The sequence below is a fragment of the Myxocyprinus asiaticus genome, chromosome 40, assembly GCF_019703515.2.
Source record: "Myxocyprinus asiaticus isolate MX2 ecotype Aquarium Trade chromosome 40, UBuf_Myxa_2, whole genome shotgun sequence".
Lineage (NCBI taxonomy): Eukaryota > Metazoa > Chordata > Actinopteri > Cypriniformes > Catostomidae > Myxocyprinus > Myxocyprinus asiaticus.
The window spans coordinates 14,168,613-14,189,895 of NC_059383.1; the positions used below are offsets into that span (position 1 = coordinate 14,168,613).

General features: G+C 36.5%; 1 protein-coding gene across 2 annotated transcripts; it reads left to right on the forward strand.

The window, feature by feature from the left end:
* Positions 1 to 797: 797 nt before the first annotated feature.
* On the forward strand, positions 798 to 17,766 carry LOC127431233 (Krueppel-like factor 5). 2 transcript variants are annotated; one of them, XM_051681569.1, is made up of 4 exons: positions 798 to 1,082; positions 7,446 to 8,238; positions 8,750 to 8,809; positions 15,921 to 17,766. In XM_051681569.1, the coding sequence occupies exons 1-4, from the start codon at positions 912 to 914 to the stop codon at positions 16,097 to 16,099; spliced, it is 1,203 nt and encodes a 400-aa protein (XP_051537529.1). In that variant the 5' UTR covers positions 798 to 911; the 3' UTR covers positions 16,100 to 17,766. The 2 variants fall into 2 exon arrangements, with proteins under 2 accessions (XP_051537529.1, XP_051537530.1); XM_051681570.1 differs by having other exon boundaries at positions 798 to 1,046.
* The last annotated feature ends 3,517 nt before the right edge of the window (positions 17,767 to 21,283 follow it).

Sequence of the window (21,283 nt, forward strand, 5' to 3'; positions counted from 1 at the left end):
AGCTGCTTGAATTTTTGCACCAGGAGTGGCATAAGCATGCCAAGACGCATGAAAGCTGTGATTGAAAATCAGGGTTATTCCACCAAATATTGATTTCTGAACTCTTCCTAAATTAAAACATTAGTATTGTGTTGTTTAAAAATGAATATGAACTTGTTTTCTTTGCATTATTCAAGGTCAGAATACTTTTGTGTTATTTTGACCAGTTGTCATTTTCTGCAAATAAATGCTCTATATGACAATATTTTTATTTGTAATTTGGGAGAAATGTTGTCAGTACTTTATATAATAAAACAAAAATGTACATTTTACTCAAACACATACCTATAAATAGTAAATCCAGAGAAACTGATAATTTTGCAGTGTTCTCTTAATTTTTTCCAGAGCTGTGTGTATATATATATATATATATATATATATATATATATATATATATATATATATATATATATATATATATATGTGTGTGTGTGTGTGTGTGTGTGTGTGTGTGTGTGTGTGTGTGTGTGTGTGTGTGTGTGTGTTACAAAATTAATAAACAGAGATGTTCCTATTACCAAAAAGTCTGTCATCTTAATTATTAAACTGTTTACAATACGATAACGTCTTGATGGAAGTGAAAGGTAACGCCTCTATGTTGTTCTCAACACATCTCAGGTGAGCGATACTCTCACCTTCTCTGTGATTGGAGAAGGCGCTCTTTCCTTCGCTCGGATTGGCTGAGGCAGGTGTCATTCATGTCCTACGCATCCACGATGTAATACTTTACAATAGGTAAGACTACCTGAGTTGTACAGGGAGGGTTTTGGATACACCGTGCGTCTGGATGTACCTGCAAGGGCGTTTACAATAATCCCTTATATGTGTTTTCGTAATTAGGAATATATAATATTCGTTATTTTCGTATAGAAATGGCAAGCATAGGACTGGCCGTTGGCATGCCGAATACAGAAGAAAGGGCTGTTTTCACGCAGCTGAAACCCGTCCGGATGTCTTGCGCGGATGGGCCGGAGGACTCTTCAGTGTTTGAGGACGTCAAGCCCGCAGTGAGTCTCGCACCAAACGCAGTTGAAATGGCGCAGGTATGACAGGCGCCCTGTGGTTTCTGTCTTCATTAAGTGAGAAGCAAAGATTTTTATATCTAAGTGTTCAAAATATAGGTTAGAATAGATGTATTTTGATGGAAAGCATCAGTAAGTGGAAATAATATTTAGGATTCCTGTATTGCAAGTGTCTTTTTAGTTGTTTTCACGCCTCTGGATTAATGAAAATAAAATTTTGTTGGTATAAAATTGAAGACATCTCTTTTAGGCCTTATGAACTATGTTCTCATTTTAGTGTGCGTGTAACATCCTCAAATGAGGGCCAGTTGCTGTTTGTATTGTTACCTAAATGTCTTTGGATGATGGACGAGTTGTGTAAAAATCGTCAAAAGTTATTTTAAATAGACATTTATTATTTAAAGTATTATAAATAATTAATATTAAATTATCGTTATTATTATTGTTTACATAATTATGAATAATAATGAATAATAATAATACATTACGGCTTCATATTTTTTTCCAGATGTTTAATCAGTGTGGTAGTTCAAAGTAATAAACTAATTTAACATAAGAAAAAATATGAAGTTTTATGATTTAGCATGAATGTTTAGGTTTTATAATAAAACATTTACATAATAATGTTCTCACTTGTTGGTAAACACTGAGTTTAGGCCAACTTTATTTACTATAAAAACTATATGAGTGAAAAGGAGAACAAAAATTATTGAAAGAGACCTTTTTACCTTTATTGCCCTCTCGTTTTTTTGCAAGACTGACTAAACGCCCAACAACTTAAATGCACATCTTAAAGTTATGTAGAAACTGATGACATGGAATCGTAATAGTAAAAAATTAAATAAATTAGTTATTCCCACAAAGAAAATTCATATGCCACAGATTCACCCATAGAATATAAAATTGCTCATATAGGATATAAAAGCTGATTTTCATTTGTAGGATGAGAATCAGAATTCTACTATAACATTTGGCATTGTCACATTGAAGTTGAAATCCAGTGATATTAGAATGCTATTTTGCTTCAGTCAAGCTGTATTTAAATGTTTTTTTAACGAGACACGCTGTACATCATGGTACATTTTCTGTTTTTAAGGCTCAAATGCACATTATTTGATCAAATGAAAGTGTATTTGTCCGAATGGCAAACCGAACATGCGCTGTTGGCTTGTATGGGATTCCAACTTGGACTCCTACCAGCACTACTTGTATATGACTGGTTGAGCCAATGACTGATGACCTCGTTGCACTTCTTCATAGGTTCATATGGCCAGGGGGAGCATGCAGGTTGTAGTCTACACTGAAGGGAACAGCCTAGGCCTTCACATGGCCTTTGTTCCCTTGTTGACACCTGTATGTGGTCGGTGATGAGAAGCATATGGCTAACCTCATGTGCTTTAGGGAATTCTTGTCTCTAATTCCCACTAATCGTTGGGAAAACTGCCCCATCACATGTACCTGCTATTAAAGGAGTCATAATCCTGTCTAAATGAGGTGAAAAGAAGACAAATATCTTTGAAAAAGAATCTTGAATTAAAGTAATTAGCAAATCAACAATGTCCTGAATTAAAGATCGTTTTTAATTATATGATTGGTTTGTTATGTCTAATCAAAAGATAAGAGAGTCTCTATCTGTGTCTGAGTCATCGGTTCTTGTGGTGCCATGCATCTTTTTTACAGTAATTTACTTTAATTTTCTGTCTGGTGTCCTCGCTGGCACTCATGTCGTCTGCCTTGAAGAGCAGCCAAGACGGTTCCTTTACTAGACCCTGTCCTGAAAAGCCAAAACAACGGTTATCTATTTCCCCCAAAGCCATAAAACATCAATTTAGTCTCAAAGGTTTTGTTTTCTCTCGCTGCTGCCCTCGGATGATTTGTGCTGTTATGGCTCCAGTAGACAGACAAGAAGCCTATCCGTCTCGTTTTATGGGGATCTGTGAACAAATCTCCATCTTTTGCATTCCTTTTGGCCATAAAGGACAATTATTTGAGGAGCAAGACCATTTGTGTTGTAATTAGGAAAGAGGTATTTGGATGAAGTGGCTAGTTGCACTCTGAAACGGGCTATGAAAAATAATTATGGGAAACAGTTAGGAGTAGCCTACATATGTTGGTTCTTATTTGTGAAAGATGAGTAGAACGAATGAATATATTTGAGAACGTTCATAAATCCATTCTAATGTAAATTATCCTATTGAAATGAATGGGTCGATAAACTTAAGAATGGTTTCACGCACAGTTTAAACTGATTTTCGTTCTTGCTCGTGTTTCATGAATGGGGCCCATTGTGTAATTTTGCGAAGCTTCCGGGCTTAGCGTGTTCTTTAACAAATAATGAGACTGTTTAATTTTTTCACTGAAAATATTTTACTGATAAGTATTCTTAAAAAGCAAGTTGGAATATTTTTAAGCAAAATGCTCCAAAGTGAGCCATATTATCAATGAACGTTTGAAAGAAACTTCCAAGTGACACGGAAACCCCATCTTATTTATGTCAAAGATTATTTTTATGCCTAACTCTGTCTCCCAGTTGTTATCAGCCCCTGAGATACATAACTGAACAGTTGTAAATGTTCTCCAATCATTAACTCAGTTCTTGGGCCAGGGTTCAGCTGCAGTCTTCGTTTGCCTCACACAAAGACGCAGTGAACAGAACTCTCTGGCATGGTGCTCAGAGGAGGACCGGGTCTCTAAGGCCAACAGAGGCTGCGGCCAAGGACACTCTTCTCTGCCAGTACCACCACAACACAAGGCCCATTTGTGCCCAGGACTAAGAGCAAGGGCACTACCCTTGCCAGGTTGAGAGTGTAAATCATAAGCTATTTTCCAATAATTACCTGGTTTTAACTTTCCTGAGCTGGCCTGATGGGGATGAAGGTAGTATTGTAAATGTTAAAGGGATAGTTCCAGCCTGATGTCATGAAATTTATGTGAACATGACAACACTTTTGCACTTCAAAATTTACGTGCTGTATAACACGTTTTGCTGCTGGTGTTCAGTGAAATGTCCAGCTGGGGGCACCAAAAGTGAGTAATATTGTGTCGTATTTAGACGAGGATTTAAGATGAATTTTTTTAAAACATAACCTCCCTAACGTAAAACTTTTGCCTGAACCTAACCAATAGTGTTTTAAAATATAAATGAGAGGTTTAAAAAAGACATCCTTGCCTTATCAATGCCTAAACCTAACCAATAGTGTTTTAAATTGCAGAAGCAAAATGAAAAATCTAATTTTCTGAATCAGTCACATCATTTCATGCCACTTTTATGACTCTGTAATGTCACATTTTAGCTTGAGTTTATGGCTGGATTTAAAATGAAGTCCTCCGATTCTAAACCCAACACAATAGGTAGGTGAGCTACCGCACAAGCTAAACATGCTGGAATATGTGTATATATGTAGGTGGGTGTGTAATACAAACATTAAAATGTATCATTTTTGAAAAGATGCGTTAGAGTAAAAGTGTGTCTATCATAAAATAGCAGGGTCTGAGAAATAGAGAGAAAAATAAGTATTTATAAAGTCATAATCAGCCATTAAATTCATGATTTGAGTGAAAGTGAATAAAACACACAGTTGTTGTAGCACCTCTAGTGTTCATTTCACCTGGAAACTGCAGGGAATTGTACCTGGAAATACACATAAGTTTTGCAAAAATGTATATAGAGTCATGAGTTAATCCCCAAAAAATTTGTCATTTACTCACCTTCATGTTGTTCCAAACATGTATGACTTTCTTTCCTGGAACACAAAAGGAGATGTTGGGCAGAATGTTAGCCTCAGTTACCATTCACTTTCATTGCACCTTTTTTTCCAGACAATTAAAGTGAATGGCGATTGAGGTTAATATTCTGCCTAACATCTCCTTAGGTGTTAGCACCGGTGCTATTGAATTAAAATTCCTTGGCACAAAATTAAAGTGTGTTGGTACACAAGAGTATGGTCGAATCTGTTTGATTGTTATTTTTATAATGAATTATTACAGTATTTTTGTGTATTACTACAATTTACTACTACTATCACTATCACCTTAATACAATTTCTACAATACAATTTTAATTACATATTTTATCAAAATTACCTTGACTTACCATTTGCTCTCACCACCACAGAATATGTATTTCCTTATTTCCTGCTATTAAAAAAAAGCAATACTAAGATTTTGTATTTTTTTTTTTTTGCTTGACATATTAGTTGTATTGGTTTAAGAATAGACCATTTAGAAACCCATCCATCGACCACTAATCTAAATAACTTATGAGAGGAACGTGTTCCACTGAATTACAGAAACATGTTGAATTCAATGTTTCTGATTCTAAATCACCACTGTTTAATCTCATCCTCCGGAAATCAAGCAACTGGATGCTCACAGAGGGCAAACATAATCAGCGTGCAGATAATATCTCGCATTTTATTTATCGTATGAATTTCTGCTCTCTTTTTTTGTACGATTAGCGGGCAGCATAGAGGGAACTTTACTGCCACTCTGACACCTCATCCACAGCAACCCACTAAAGTTCGAGCACTAAAGATTTGTCAATATCAAAACTGACATCAGACACATTGGACATGTTCTTTGTTGCAACACTCTTTTCGCACTTGTGTGGATGGGTTAAAATTTGTTGTTGCATAGTATAATTTTTGTTCGCAAATACTGTACGAGCAAATCTGTCACACTGTAGAGCCTTGCAGTTTGTTATAAATGCCTCTTCCAGCACAATATGTACCACTGCAAAGTGTCAGCATTGATTGCACATTCCCCAAAGGTACATGACCTCACATGTTAGGGTATGAGTTACCTGAAAGGATGAAGACATTTGGAGTGTGTACATGAAACCACATCAGTGGGTTGCTAAGGAATTGCATTTCGACAATGCACATTGTTGACATAGCTGACACTTAAGACAGCAGGACTTGCCGATGCTGTTGAAATGTTTATTATTATTTATTATATAGTGACTGCAAATGTTACAATCATTATGGATTGTTTTCCCTTCAAGTCTACCTCTGTTCAGTTCAAGACATTGCCTGTTTTGGTGGTTCAGGTTTTTGCATGTGCTAACCATTTCATCATTTGACTTGCCAATTGACTGGTTTGGTAAATCTAGCTCCTTATTATCACAATGATATCATTTATCAATCTCTGGAGTTTACAGCACTGTTGCACCTGAATGGCTCTCCAGGATGCAATATTTTTTTTTGGCATTCTATTTTTGTACATTGTTTGTGCCCATATTTCCTCTTGCTATCGCATGTCACTGTTTTGGCTTTGCTTTGTGTTCCAGGCCTTCATGGCCACCACACCTATGGGGTTTCTCTTTACTCTGTGCTGCAGTGGAGCACTGTGCAGAGGTGCTCTGTAGAACTTATCTTTGTGCGAACTGAGCTTTAATAGTGCACACTACTTATACCAGGCACTACAGTCACAAATCATCTTTGTCAACTCTGAAAGACAGTAACTTGGTATATTAATGCCAGGCTCCCAATTCTCCTCTCTGAAACATTATTTTCAGTAGCTGTGGATGAAAAGGGTAAAAAGGCAGTGCAGACATCTCAGTTTGACATCAGCTAGTTCAATAACAAGGGGTGGGAATCTGCAGGAATCTGGCAAAACAGATTATATCAAAATATGGATCTCAATATAATAATATTGCAGTGCTTCATGTTAAGTCTATTGTGAATCAAAACTATGATGAATTGCAATCTTTTACTCTCTTGTTTCCCATTTATCTTCATTGGACTTAGCTGAACTTTCTGCTTTACTTCATCTTAGAGCCATAGAAGTATAGTAGAGTAAAGACCCCTAAAAAAATGACGTCAGGGAGTAGTGTTCCTTGGTGCCAGTGTGTCATTACATGAAAATCTTACCGTTTAACTGTACGGAGCATCCTTATAATTTAAACAAGTTCTAAAACAATTTCTGAGTTTGCATTTTGGTCAAATAAATAATTGATGGTTTGTTGGCAAAATGCTGCACGCACCCACAAAATCTGTTCTAAACACAATTTGCACAGTGCAGTTCCGATCTTGCGAGCCGGTTCTGGACGCTGTATAGGGCTCACTGCCGAGACTGTACAGCAACACTCCACTACTGTGATCCAGCCACCTGAATCATCTCTTTAACATGTTTCTTAACAACACTGTGAATCTGGATATTTGCCAGGTTAAAACACTCATTTGATCATTATACTCAAATGTTCACAACATCTCTTTTTAAAAAAAGGGCGGTTTATTTCACCAGGCAAATAGCACAGAGTTTTGTGAAAGAAGCACAATCTATAATGTGCATTATTTACGTAGAAAGGTGCATGTGAATTTACCTCTCATGCTTTGAACTAAGAGGTGTCCCAGACAACTCACACTAATCTTTTTTTCATTTCAGACACGGATGGAAATGGATAAATATTTGCCCCAAAGTGGTCTACTGCTATCCCCAAACATGACTGATAAGAAGTATCGTCGAGAAAGTGCCTCGGTTGTGGACGAATATTTTGCTGATGAGAAACCTGCCCCTTACAGTCTCAACATAAACGTTATCCTACCCAGTACCACACACCTTCGCACAGGCCTTTACCGACCAAACAAGCCTTCAGTGCAACAGATCAAAACTGAGCCAGGTGTGGACGAACCTTGTGGAATTCAGGCACTCCCAGAATTTACCTCCGTCTTTAACGTACCCCAGACAGTCAACAGCCTCTTCATCAAGCCTGACATGACTGTCACAGACGAGCTCCATATTGGCCCTCAGCAGCCATCAGTCTATCAGATGCCCATCAGTAGTAGCGACCTAACCACAATGACCTACTCCCAGAGTCAGGCTATGAATGGAGTTGGTGTGTCGGGCAGGACGATGCTCAACCTAAACACTGTGGCATTGACGACACAATCTGGAGAATTTGTCATGCCTGAATCATTCTACACTTCTCCCCAGCCCCATAGTTTGCCTCCATCACCCCCCAACTCCCAGCCCGGCAGTCCAGAGAACCAGGCAGAGCTTATTACCACTGTTCTCCCTCCCCCTCCGTACCAGGCTAGAATTGGAATGAAGGTTGGACAGATGACCTCTCATTCCATGCTAATGGCCCATGGTCAGGGCGTACTCACGGGGCCCAGATACAACCGAAGGAGCAACCCCGAGCTGGAGAAGAGACGGATCCATCACTGTGACTTCCCAGGCTAGTGTGCCATTTATGTAGACCAGGTTACTTTTTCCTGGTCCTGCAGAGTTTAGCTCCAACTCTAATCCAACACACATATCAATCAACTAATCAAGCTCTATGGATTTACTTGAAAATTACAGCCAGGTGTGTTGGAACAGGGTTTGAATAAAATTTTGCAGGAAGGTGGCTATCCACAAGCAGGAATGAGTAGCCTTGATGTAGATCAGTGTTTCTCAGTCCTTGTCCTGGAGGACCCTAGCACTGCACATTTTGGTGTCCCTTATCTGGCACACCCATTTCAGGTCTTGGATTCTCTACTAATGAGCTAAAATCAGTAGAATCTGGTGTGCTAGAAGAAACATCTGAAAAAAAAAAAAAAAGCAGTGCTGTGGTCCTCCAGGGCCAGGATTGAGAAACACTGAAGTAAATATTTGTGGATTACATTTGCCATGCCTTCATGAAGGTGTGCAGATTTTTTCAGTGACATTTGTGAACTAAAACTTGGCAAAACATTTCTCTGTTCTAGGATGCACCAAAGTTTACACAAAGAGCTCTCACTTGAAAGCACACCAAAGGACTCATACAGGTAAGAAACTGGAATCATACATGAAGTTAGAAGCAGTTGTAACTGTTATACCAGATGCAATGTACCATCAATACAAAGGCTACAAATCCAGCAAAAGCTTGCACTGAGATGACAGCCTAGGGACAAGAGAGATGTAGAAAGACAGAGAACAGGGCGGAGGGAGAGATTAATTGACTCTCTTTTCATGCATTTATACACAATGTGTCTGCATGCCTGTGCAAGCCCTGCATGCTTTCCTGAGGGGTATATCGCCAAGCGGTGGAGGAAAAACCTGTTCCTCCTGCTTTTTCTGTCTGTGCTCATGAGGGGGAGGAGTATACCGCCAGAGAAAAAGAACTCGGCAGATTCAGTGCGTTCAGCTCGCCGTAAAATGAAACCCATTGCAATTACACCACACTTTAGAGTAAGACCAAAATCTACCCTCCCAACACTAGCAGATCATCATTTTTTTCCACATGACCTTAAGCTAATAAAAGCATCTTTTCTGCCCAATTTTTTTTTTTTCCTCCCTTTATTTCCATTTCGGGGTGGTCACAGAGAGTGCAGAGGGATTCCCTTTAGCCTCAGGTATCATTATTGTTGTACTCTCACTCAGTGGTGCCTTAGAGGTATCATCACAACTCTCTTTAAGCAAACAAAAGTATGTTCCCATATGGTACATTGGGTCATGCGTACATCCTTCATCCTCGCTTGGCTTGTGACCCTCTGTCCATCAGCATAGTATGTTTAAGTTGACTAAGGTCAGGTAGTTATTCCTCAGGTGGACATGGCTCAGAGCTTTATTTCAAAAGATGTCGGGTGTTGGGAATGAGCCCATCACACTAAAAGCTGTCAAACAACATGTTAAGAAGTCTAGAATATTCCATACTGACATTAGATGAACGTTAGAACAGGTTGGTAACATGTAATTTTGATGTCTCCAGGAATAGTATGTTCTAGTCAGGAGATCAAGAGGAAGAGCCAATCAAGAAAAGTATGTGAAGATGTACTTAAAAAGCAATTAACTATAAGCCTGCAAAACTTGTTAGCTTTGTAATCAAAGTAGTAATCTAAGCAGTTAGCAACATTTATGTTGTTATGATCATGTTCTAAAAGTTGGTGGAGCTTATCTAAACATGATTCTTATAAATGTTTTAGAATATCTTCCAATGGTACAGCCTCGTCTTCTATTAAAACGTAAAAGTTAGATGATAATGCTTTACAATAAAAGTTCTGTACTTTAACATTAAAGCTGAATTGTGCTTCTTTTTCTATGTTAAAATACTTTATCCTTTACCAGCTTAATATGCTTCCAATTATAAGTAAGCCATTCAAAGGTTAATTTCTTCAAATACTGTCCAACCGCCTGACATGGCAACATTGAGTGCTTTTTCATGCACACCAATACACACCAATATGCTGATAACTACAAAAATAAGCCCTTTTTTAAAAAAAATAATAACAACAGATGGGGGAATATTTAGGAAGGCTGTTCGAAAACAATGATTATTTGCTATTCCTCTGGTGGCACTAGTGGCGCAGAAATAACACACTTTAGCTTTAATGCATTAAGTAATATGAACTAACAATAAACAGTCATTTTTTAATGAATCTTAATGTAATTTTATAAATATACTGTTGTTGTTATACTGTAAGTATTCTATCTTCGTTAGAACATAATGCATTAAATAACGTTAACATATAAAACGTTTAATGTTGAACATTTATATGTAGAAATTAACCAAGATTTATGAATGCTCTAAAAGTATTGTTTACTGTTAGTCCATGTAAACTATTGCAGTAACTAATGTGAAGGTATTGTAAAGTGCTACCAGCTATCTAAATGGCTTTAACCATGGTCGTGATGGGTTTTTTTTTTTTTTTTTTTTTTTTTTTTTTTTGACCAGTTGCTCTGAGGGCAATTGGTGCATTTGTGAAAGCCCTGCATTATCTTTGTAATTGAACATGTTGCCCACCTTTCTCAAACAGAAGCCACTGATAAAGGTCTTACGATGGTGATTTTATGGGTATCCCTGCGAATCTGTGGTGCTTATTGGGCACTTATTGGGTGTCGCCAAGTGATTGTCATAAAAATGACTTAAATTGAAATAGACCAATAGTTTGAACACTTAAATGAATCACTATAGAACACTGCTTATACTGTTAGCAATATTCAACTTCCACATTTTTTATTTTATAATAGTTGTGTGTGCATGTGTGTGTGCACGCAGTAAAATACTTTAGCGATAACAGATTAGCCGTTGCACAACTACCAGCTAACCAAATAATATCTCTCTGTTGTTTGAGCTTGCTGGCCCTTAAACACATATTCCACAAGCTGAAGTGGTTGATAGGGGAGCATTAGCTTGTTCAAGACCCTGAGCTGTTGGAGTCTTTTGCCTCCTTTTGAATTCTGGTTTCATGTATAGGAAAGGGGGGAGAGTGGGGTGCCATCTAGCCTATTTGCAGTTAAATCAAACATTTATTAGCACTGTCCAAACTGCCACTGAGCTAAATTTGTGCTCTTGTCAGTTACTTCCCATATTGGAGCTCTCACCGCCTCACCTGACACGAGATATACTGTTGATAATGATAAAGTTACTGGACTGAACTGATATTTTGAAGCAGCAACTAGTGATGTTTGATGTTAAAACTGTTAAATGTTAAATTAACACCTGTCAGGTGCCAAATTATTTATTTTATGTAAATAAAACATTTACTCTCCAGTGACTGTTGATTTTATAAGGCACTGCAACACCACACAAAAAATTCAAATTTTAAAAACAATTGTTTGATTCTCACTGTGTGACATGAGCGACACAAAAATGAAAACATCTGTTGTGACAATATTTCTTTCTCCAGAAATCCATATGCTGACACACGTGGAATATTCTTTACATTAAGCCACAAAAAATGTGCAGATCAAAATCATGATGCATCTTCTTCACTTTTTTTATGACGGGAGCAGTTTTACTGGAAAATGGAGAGTAGCTTGTATATGATGCTGCAAATCAGAGTGAGCTGGGTTAATTTTGTTACTAATATGTCAAGAACACAACTAGATTACCCCATTGTTGTTAGAGAATGTGTGTGTGTGTAATATATATATATATATATATATATACACACAGTACTGCGCAAATGTTTTAGGCACATAAGATGTTTCACAAAAACATTTGTCTTAAGATGGTTATTTATATCTTCAGCTTTAGTGTGTCAATAGGAAAAATACATTTTAGACTTTAGAATAGAAGAACAGGGAGCTCTGCAACAGATGGCATGGTCCCCACAGAGCCCACCACTGAATATTGAGTCAATCTGGGATTACAAGAAGAGACAGAAGCAATTGAGACATAGATAATAGATAGAAGAACTGTGGTGAGTTCTCCAAGAAGCTTGGAACATCCTCTCTGCCAACAACCAAGAAAAACTGTGTCCAGGTGTACCTAGGAGAATTGGTGCTGTTTTGAAGGCAAAAGTGTTCACAACAAATATTGATTTAGATTTTTTATGTTTACTGGTCTTTGTATGACATTAAGTGATAAATGAAAACTATTTATGGCATTATTTTTGAAGACAGCCTCACTATCCAACATTTTTCACAAGTGCCTAAAACTTTTGCACAGTACTCTGTGTGTGTGTGTGTGTGTGTGTGTGTGTGTGTGTGTGTGTGTGTGTGTGTGTGTGTGTGTGTGTGTGTGTGTGTGTGTGTGTGTGTGTGTGTGTGTGTGTGTGTGTGTGTGTGTGTGTGTGTGTGTGTGTGTGTATACATATATATAGGTATTTATCATGCCTTCATTTATTTATGGTACTTTTCACATGCCTTTTATATATGGTTTTTACTATAGCCTTGTCCCAGACCTGGACTTTAATATTAAACTATGAAAATTATATTACTAAAAAATACATTACATGTTTTAAACTATGGCAATCTAAACAAAGAGAGAAATAAACAAATCATTTCAATAGTTTTGTGTGAATTATTTCTTTCTTTTTTCTGTACTTGTTAACCCCATTGAAAAAAGTGTCAGCTTGAGATTAAAGATGAGATAAGCAGGGGGCCTGGGTAGCTCAGCAAGTAAAGATGCTGACTACCACACCTGGAGACGCAAGTTCGAATCTAGGGCATGAGTGACTCCAGTCAGGCTTACTAAGCAACCAATTGGCCCGGTTGCTAGGGTGGGTAGAGTCACGTTGGGTTAACCTCCTCGTGGTCGCTATAATGTGGTTCGTTCTCGGTGGGGTGCGTGGTGAGTTGTTCGTGGATGCTGCAGAGAATAGCATGAGCCTCCACACACGCTATGTCTCCGTGGTAACACGCACAACAAGCCACGTGATAAGATGCACGGATTGACTGTCTCAGACATGGAGGCAACTGAGATTCATCCTCCGTCACCCAGATTTAGGCGAGTCACTACGCCACCACGAGGACTCAGAGCACATTGGGAATTGGGCATTCCAAATAGGGGGAGAAAATACCCCCCCAAAAAAAGATGATACTTGATGTATGATGAAAACAAAGAGGTTAATATCACTTGTGAGCAGAACATTTTTATTGGCCGTCATTTCCCAAAAAATGTAATTTTGCCATTTTGTGCAAAAAATGTCAAACTATTATTTAATTGTGTCTATATATGATGCATAAAATGTTAATCATGAAATTGGCCGTAGCAACACAAAAGAGGCTGTCATTTTACTTTAAACGTTTAAGTCATTTCTACCACAGAATTCTATTAAAAACAATACAGAATTTGAGAAGTGCTGGAAATAACACTGTGGTGGGAATTTACATGACTTTTGGAAAAAGTGATAAAAATGACATAAATCTCCTGTGATGCATGTACATTTACATTTATGCATTTGGTAGATGCTTTTATCCAAAGCGACTTACAATGTTATAAATTTTTTTACCAGTTTGTGTGTTCACTGGGAATCGAACCCATGACCCTGGAGTTGCAAGCACCATGCACTTGAGCCACAAGAACCCTTGTACACTTTCTAGAAAACCAAAATGCTTAAATTGCCTGAAGTTGAAGAAACTGTACTTTATTTTGATTAACAAAATACACTTTCATGGGCTGTAAGAATATTCATGTCAGGTACATTTATATTCACTCAGCACTGGAAGGTGTGGCAAAAAGTTATTTTTAGAACCTGTCCATATTAATGCAGGATGTCAGCATGCATAAGATACCTGAGCTAAATTTTAATAAAGCTGGAAAGCAGCCAATCAGACAATTTTATTTCCACATATATATAAACACAAAGATATGATACATGAAAGCGACCGACTAACATTTGTCAGTCAAACTCAATTGTCCAGAAATAGCATATTAAGCAAAGAAAAGGCTTAGATTTAGTCAGAAAGCAGGATACATACTTAAGTTTACTTTCGTTCTCTGACTTTTTTTTCTCCGCCATGCACACACAAAGAAAATAATTATTGCTTTAGAATAAACAATTGTTTTGGTGTGAATCTTGTAATGTTTGTGTGACTGGGGCCATAAGAGATGAATGGTTACTATGTTGTCATGCTGAACATGGCTTTGCAGGATTCAGTGCTGTGGCAAACCTTACAATGTCAGATCCTGTCAGTGTGTGTTAAGCGCCATGGAAATGACTTCTGTGTTTACACATTGAAGTTGTATTACTCTCCAAACCACAAGCACATACTCGCCTAATTCCTCTATAACTGCCATTTAAAAATGTTAAGAGACACACACACACTGTTACATGTTCATGCTGGATTTTGTATGCACCTGGCTTTCACGGAGGGCGAAACGTCGCTCTGGATGACCATAAATGGCAGTTGAAATTTGTGCAAAGTTTGTTTGTGTATTGAACACAAAGGGATGGGGGGAAAATCCTTGTTTTGATGATTTTTAGCTGTATCGTTTTACCCTGCTGGATGAAAGAATAGCAAAAGATTAATTTCACGCTGTTGAATACAGGTTCCTATCGCAGGTTTCTCCAAACTCTGGCTTTTGTTTCATTGTTCCATATTGATTCTTTTATCTGAACATTTTTAAGATCAGATGGAGGTTAAATTTTGAAAGGCGTTGGCTCATTCTGAGATATGATATCTTTGGTCTACTATGTCTGGGTGATTAAGGGTACTTTTGACTACTTGAAATTTAAAAGTGACCCTTTCAAAATATGTTTTATCTTAAGACATTTATCAATTATCCCGGATTATCAGTGAATTTTGTGTATTGTGATTTATAGTAATGAAATTAAGTATTGGACTTGCTTACACAACAGTCAATTAACTTTTGAACTTTTTAAAACAATAAGATATTGATCTTTTTTTTTTTTGTTGTTATTGAAATTCTCAAAAAACACTCTGCAGTGCTGGCCGACATGTGTGACCCTGTCACTTCTCATTTTCATGATAATCAAATATAAAAGTTTTTGGAAAAACTAAATTTTTCTCTAAAATGCTTTGCGTGATGGGAATGACAGCAGTATTCAGGGACAGTGTTTTTCTTTTTTATATATATATATATATATATATATATATATATATATATATATATATATTAGTTACAAATTGTACACATACCAAATTAATTGAAAATAGGATTTTCTAATGACAAGGTGCAAAGTAGAATATTCCTGGCTTTTTATAAATGTATTAAGTTCAAAAGTCTGTGTCTGGGAGAAGTGCAAAATAGAGAGATTAATTTTAACACTCTTGAAAAATGTAATTAAAGAAATGAATAAAACATTTCAACCTATTATAATATATCCTTTAAAAATGCAATGATTTCTAGGAAGATAATTGTATTTTTGTATTATTTAAATAATGACATTTAATCAAATTATTCTCCTAATTGGAGAAACACCCATATTTTATTTTTCCAAAAATTGTATTTACACATTAAGATTTAAAAATTAAGATTTACGACAACTTTATGAATTATAAAAATGTTCCATCAAACTGAATTGTATAATCGTTAACAACATTGAATTAAAACATGTAATTATGTAATTTTGTAAAGATTACTTTAAGACTACTTTAAGTATAATTTCTTTCTAGGTTTTGGAGAATGACTGCTATTTTTGTTTTCTTTTTTAAAGATGAATTGGTATAATTGAACAAAATGTTTGTTTTTGTTTATCTTGACTGTAGGTGAGAAGCCATACCGTTGCAGCTGGGAAGGATGCGACTGGCGTTTCGCCCGTTCCGATGAACTGACGCGGCATTACCGCAAACACACTGGTGCAAAACCCTTCAAATGCATCGCCTGCAGTCGCTGCTTTTCTCGCTCGGACCACCTGGCGCTGCATATGAAGCGCCACCAAAACTAATGGACTTCACATCCTTACGTTTTCAAGTTTAATAATGATTTTATTCTTATAAATAGATCCCAGTCATTGACAAATGCAGATCAAATGACCTATGTTCAGAAAAGCTCTGCCAATTACATACCAGCACTCAACAAATTTCGATTGTCTTGAAGAGGACTGGACATCATTAGAACATCACAGCAAAGAGCCTAAATAGGATGTATAGTACTGTACATATGTTTGTATGTGTCTGTAATGTGAAAGAATGTCTTGAATTTTATACTTGATCGCCACCTTTTCTGACTAAAATTTGAAAGTACATTTTGTTCCGTTGGGAACAAAAATGTCTTCCGAATAACTTGAAATGCAATCTTTGAATTAATAGTTCCAAGATAATTGTTAATTGTTAATTTCTTGATGACAGTAACACTGTATAATATTTATATGTAATTCCCCTCCCAACCTTCAACAAAAATCTCAAGTTGTTTGCGTTTGGGTTACGATACAAAACTGAGCGACCCTGATGTTTGCTTTTCTCACAGTTCAGTATCCATGGAAACAGATCTTTATGGGACTGTGTAAAAAGTATCGCTCAGATCAGTTGACTGTTTGACAGTTTGCCTCTTTGTATGGCTGATGTGTACATTTAAATGACAAATTAGCTCACAATTGCATGTTGACATCAACTGTTCAAAGGTATGAACCCATGTTTTATTTGAGTGTGTGTGCCAAGCTTTACATGAATTTGAGATGTATTTATTTGCAAGTGGATTTTTCATGAAAAACTATAGAATATGGAGCATTTTCATGTCAAATTTTAAGTAGGTACCCTTCAAAATAAAGTTTTTTCTGTGAGGAAGTGTTTCAACAAGTTCACAAGAAATTGTAGAAGACTTTGAAGCCTCTTTATCCCTCACCTTTCTCAAGAACAAATGTATTCTGTATGGACACACATTTGATGCAGTTGCCTTTTTAATGCCGTTTGTAACCAATGTTGTGCAGTGTGAGCAACCACGGTTTGTAAAAGTTCTCAAGTTCCCTCTGTTTGTGTCTTTCACTTATTAAGGGAACTCTGGTGGATCAAACGATACTGTATATACTGTAGTTAAAAACTACATGTAAATAATTTTTCCTCTTTGAAGCTGATTTTATTATGAACAAATGGGATTTTATTAAGCTTGTCTTAAATGTGGGTGAATTGAGTTTGTAGATCGTTCATTCTTGCAAAAAGTGATGATCAGGTTAACATTTTGTATTTTCATTCTTGAGTACAACTAATTTTGAAAATAAAACGAGTAATCGCATTTTGTCCTAGATTCTTTAATAATTATGTTGTCATGTATTTGTTAACCACATATTTTGCTTTTTGTAAGGTCTCAGGAATCAAGAATCTCAGTGACAAGTCTTTAGAGGAATGCCATTTGAATATACCTTGGTGTTTGTCAGGGTTCCCACGGGTCCTTATAATCGGGTGGATTTAGTTATTTGGGGGCCGTATGCAAAGTACAGGAATGGGGCCCTCTTCATTGTTATTTTATTATTATTATTATTTACTGTGGTATGCCATGAAAACAGTGGTTGCTCATTCAAATAATCAATCACAATTTGCTTCAATGCCAATCTTTAATTTCTTTCATTGCCATAAACGTTGCAAGCTTGGGTAAATCTAATAAAAAAGTTTTAGACTAGTTCTTTCTCAGAGGTGCTCATTGTAGCAAAAACTTTGTTACCAGATGAACCGAACTATTAGATGAGTCTGTCTCTGTCTCACATGAGTTGCCTATAGCAGCCAGCCAATCAGAATGGATTTTCTGCCAACTTTTACAGGAGAGCAAATAAATAATCACATTTTAATTAAACAACAAATTTTGATATAATTAAATATTTTTTAATATTCATTTTAAGTTATTGCAATTTCTAAAACTCCAACACACCACAGAATATATATGGCTAGTTTCTTATTTCCTGATTTAATCAATGTTTTTATTAACATTTTCATGGTAGTGCTTTATAAATAGACCACTATTTTGAACAGGCTATTAGAGGAACTTATCCCACTAGTGTTTCTCTTAATCTCAGAAACATGCTGAATCCAGTGTTTCCCAGTCACAAGCTCACCTCAACAGGGGTCGGCAACCTTTTTGACATGGAGTGCCATTTTTATTTTCCTGGTCAATGGCTGAAACGCTTGTTGATGTGTATCATATTGTGAGACAATTGGAATTAGAGTGTCTGTAGTTTCTTAACAAACTTGGTAAAGTATTAAATGCCTGATTGATTGCCTGTAAGTTTCAAACCACTTAAAGTTAATTATTGCTGTAACCTTGACTTGTCATAACCTCTGAGGGTATATTTTGTAGAGTAAGAGAAATAAAATAACTTTCTTCAGCTTTTTAAATAGTTTATATATGGTGACCGATAACAATGAATACAAAACACAAGTAGAAACCTGCCTTATTAAATGAATAGTTTACCTAAAAATTTAAATTCTCTCATCATTTACTCACATCATGCCATCCCAGATGTGTGTCTTTCTTTCTTCTGCAGAACACAAACAATGATTTTAAGAAGAATATTTCAGCTCTGTAGGTCCATACAATGCAGGTAAATGGTGGCCAGAACTTTGAAGCTCCAAAAAACACATATAGGGAGCATAAAAGTAATCCATATGACTCCAGTGCTTAAATCAATGTCTTCAGAAGCAATATGATAGGTGTGGTTGAGAAACAGATCAAAATGTAAGTATTTTTCTTTACTATAAATCTTCTCTTTCAATTCCACATTCTTTTTTTTCTTCTTTTTTTTTTTTTTCATTCTTCATGCATATTGCCACCTACTACTTACTGAACAAAGGTGGAGATTTGTAGTAAAAAATGACTTTTTTTTCCACCCACATTTATCATATCTCTTCTGTAGACATGGATTTAACCACTGGAGTCTTATGGATTGCTTTTATGCTGCATTCATATGCTTTTGGGAGCTTCAAATTTCTGGTCACCATTCACTTGCATTAAGTGGACCTACAGAGCTGAAATATTCTTCTAAAAATCTTCATTTGTGTTCTGCAGAAGAAAGTAAGTCATACACATCTGGGATGGCATGATATGAGTACATGATTTTGTTAAAACAGTGAGTCAGTTTGTCAAGAATAATCAGAAAACCAGCCGCAGTTTGCATAGGAATAAAACTGGGTGGAGAGCTGCTTTTAAATGAAATGGAAACTAATAATTACACTGACGAGATAATTTACTGAATGAAATCCAGCATACAATAAGGCATTATTAGGCTACTTGTGAGGGGGAACACCCTTGTTTTTACAATGGTACAGCATGTGTTCTGTGAGGAGTTCATCAAATGAAAACATAGGAACAGGTACTGCTCGGGCGGGGGGAAAAAATCCTTGCTTTGTTTCCTCTCAGAGTCAGACGTTAAAAGCTTTTCTCATTCCTGAGGTGTTAACTGTGCTTAGCAAAGCAGCCAGAATCCAGTTAAAACTTGCCCTGGTTTTATTTACCACTTGATTGAAATGAATATCAGTAGAATTTTTGTTCACAGAGTTTAAAATTAGCTTTCTTATTTCATAAAGCGAACAAACCTGATACTAATAAAAGGAAAGATGTCACTCAGTGGTTAAATATCACAACCTTTACAGGCATGCCTTTACTAGTTTATATCAGTGAATGTGCATTGCTCAAAACAACAAAGAAACCTCCTGTTATTGTCTGTATCTCAGGGCCAGTGTTAATGATTATCACACCAGCTGAGAAGTGAGTGCCATAAAACTTGTTTTGACTATCATTTTTCTCTGCAGCAACTGGGGTAATATACTTTATGGAACAAACAAGAGGGTAACAACTCATCAAAGGTTCTGACCAAGTTTGACTTGGACAATGCCTGGCAATTTTATTGACAAAATTATAAAATATTTCACCATATTGCATGTTTATGAGCTTGGTATTATCGGAATGATCGGATGCGTTTGGTACTATTGGAATGAAGAGGACAATGGCATTTTACAGCTATGAATAACAAGATTGGGTGGAGGCAAGACCTGAGCTGTTACACACCTGCACCACTAGATGGCGCTGTCACATGACAGAGAACTGCTGCAGCTGAGACACAAACACTAGCAGCGACAGCATAGCGCCCCCTCATGGTTATCACAGCAAAGTTATTTAAAAGCAAATTAAGCTTTTTGTTCAAATTATTTAAATGTATTATTACAAATTAATGACATTGAACAAAATATAAACAAAAATAATGAAAACGAGATTATAGCAACTTTCAGCCATATTATTTTGAATGAGATATTAGACATCTTTTGGAGATTCATCAGTAGCAACATCAGCTTAATGTCATAAATTAAGTCTAATTTTAGGACCATTAAGAGTTTTTGCATTGCAATTATTTGACAGGGTATCCTTGCGTAGTGCAAAAACAATATTGTAAGAAATTGTAAGAAAACACCAGTAGTGTAGTTTTTGTTGTACTGAATTTCATTTGTTAGTTTTAATTGAAAGAAAAAATAAGTGTGTCCTTTACTACGGTTATAGTAATGAGAAAATGGGAAATGGGGGAATTAATTCTTAATTATCATGAAAATAATGACACAATGCAAGCAAAAAAAAACAGACAAAAAAAACACTAATAATAATAATATTTATGGTCCTTGATTTAAGGCTTCATTGCTTAAAGCAAAAAAATAAATAAGCTGGAATTTTGGTCCATTCCTCCAGACAGAACTGGTATAACTGAATCAGGTTTGTAGGCCTCCATGGTCACAAACGCTTTTTCAGTTCTGCCCACAAATTTTCTATCAGACTGAGGTCAGGGCTTTGTGATGGCCACTCCAATACCTTGACTTTGTTGTCCTTTAGCCATTTTGCCACAATTTTGGAGGTATGCTTGGAGTCATTGTCCATTTGGAAGACCCATTTGCAACCGAGTTTTAACTTCTTGGCTGATGTCTTGAGATGTTGCTTCAATATTTCCACATAATTTTCCTTCCTCATGATGCCATCTATTTTGTGAAGTGCACCGGTCCCTCCTGCAGCAAAGCACCCCCACAACATGATGCTGCCACCCCTATGCTTCAGGGTTGGGGTGGTGTTCTTCAGCCTTTTTCCTCCAAACATAATGATGGTCATTATGGCCAAACAGTTTAATTTTTGTTTCATTTGACCAGAGGACATTTCTCCAAAAAGC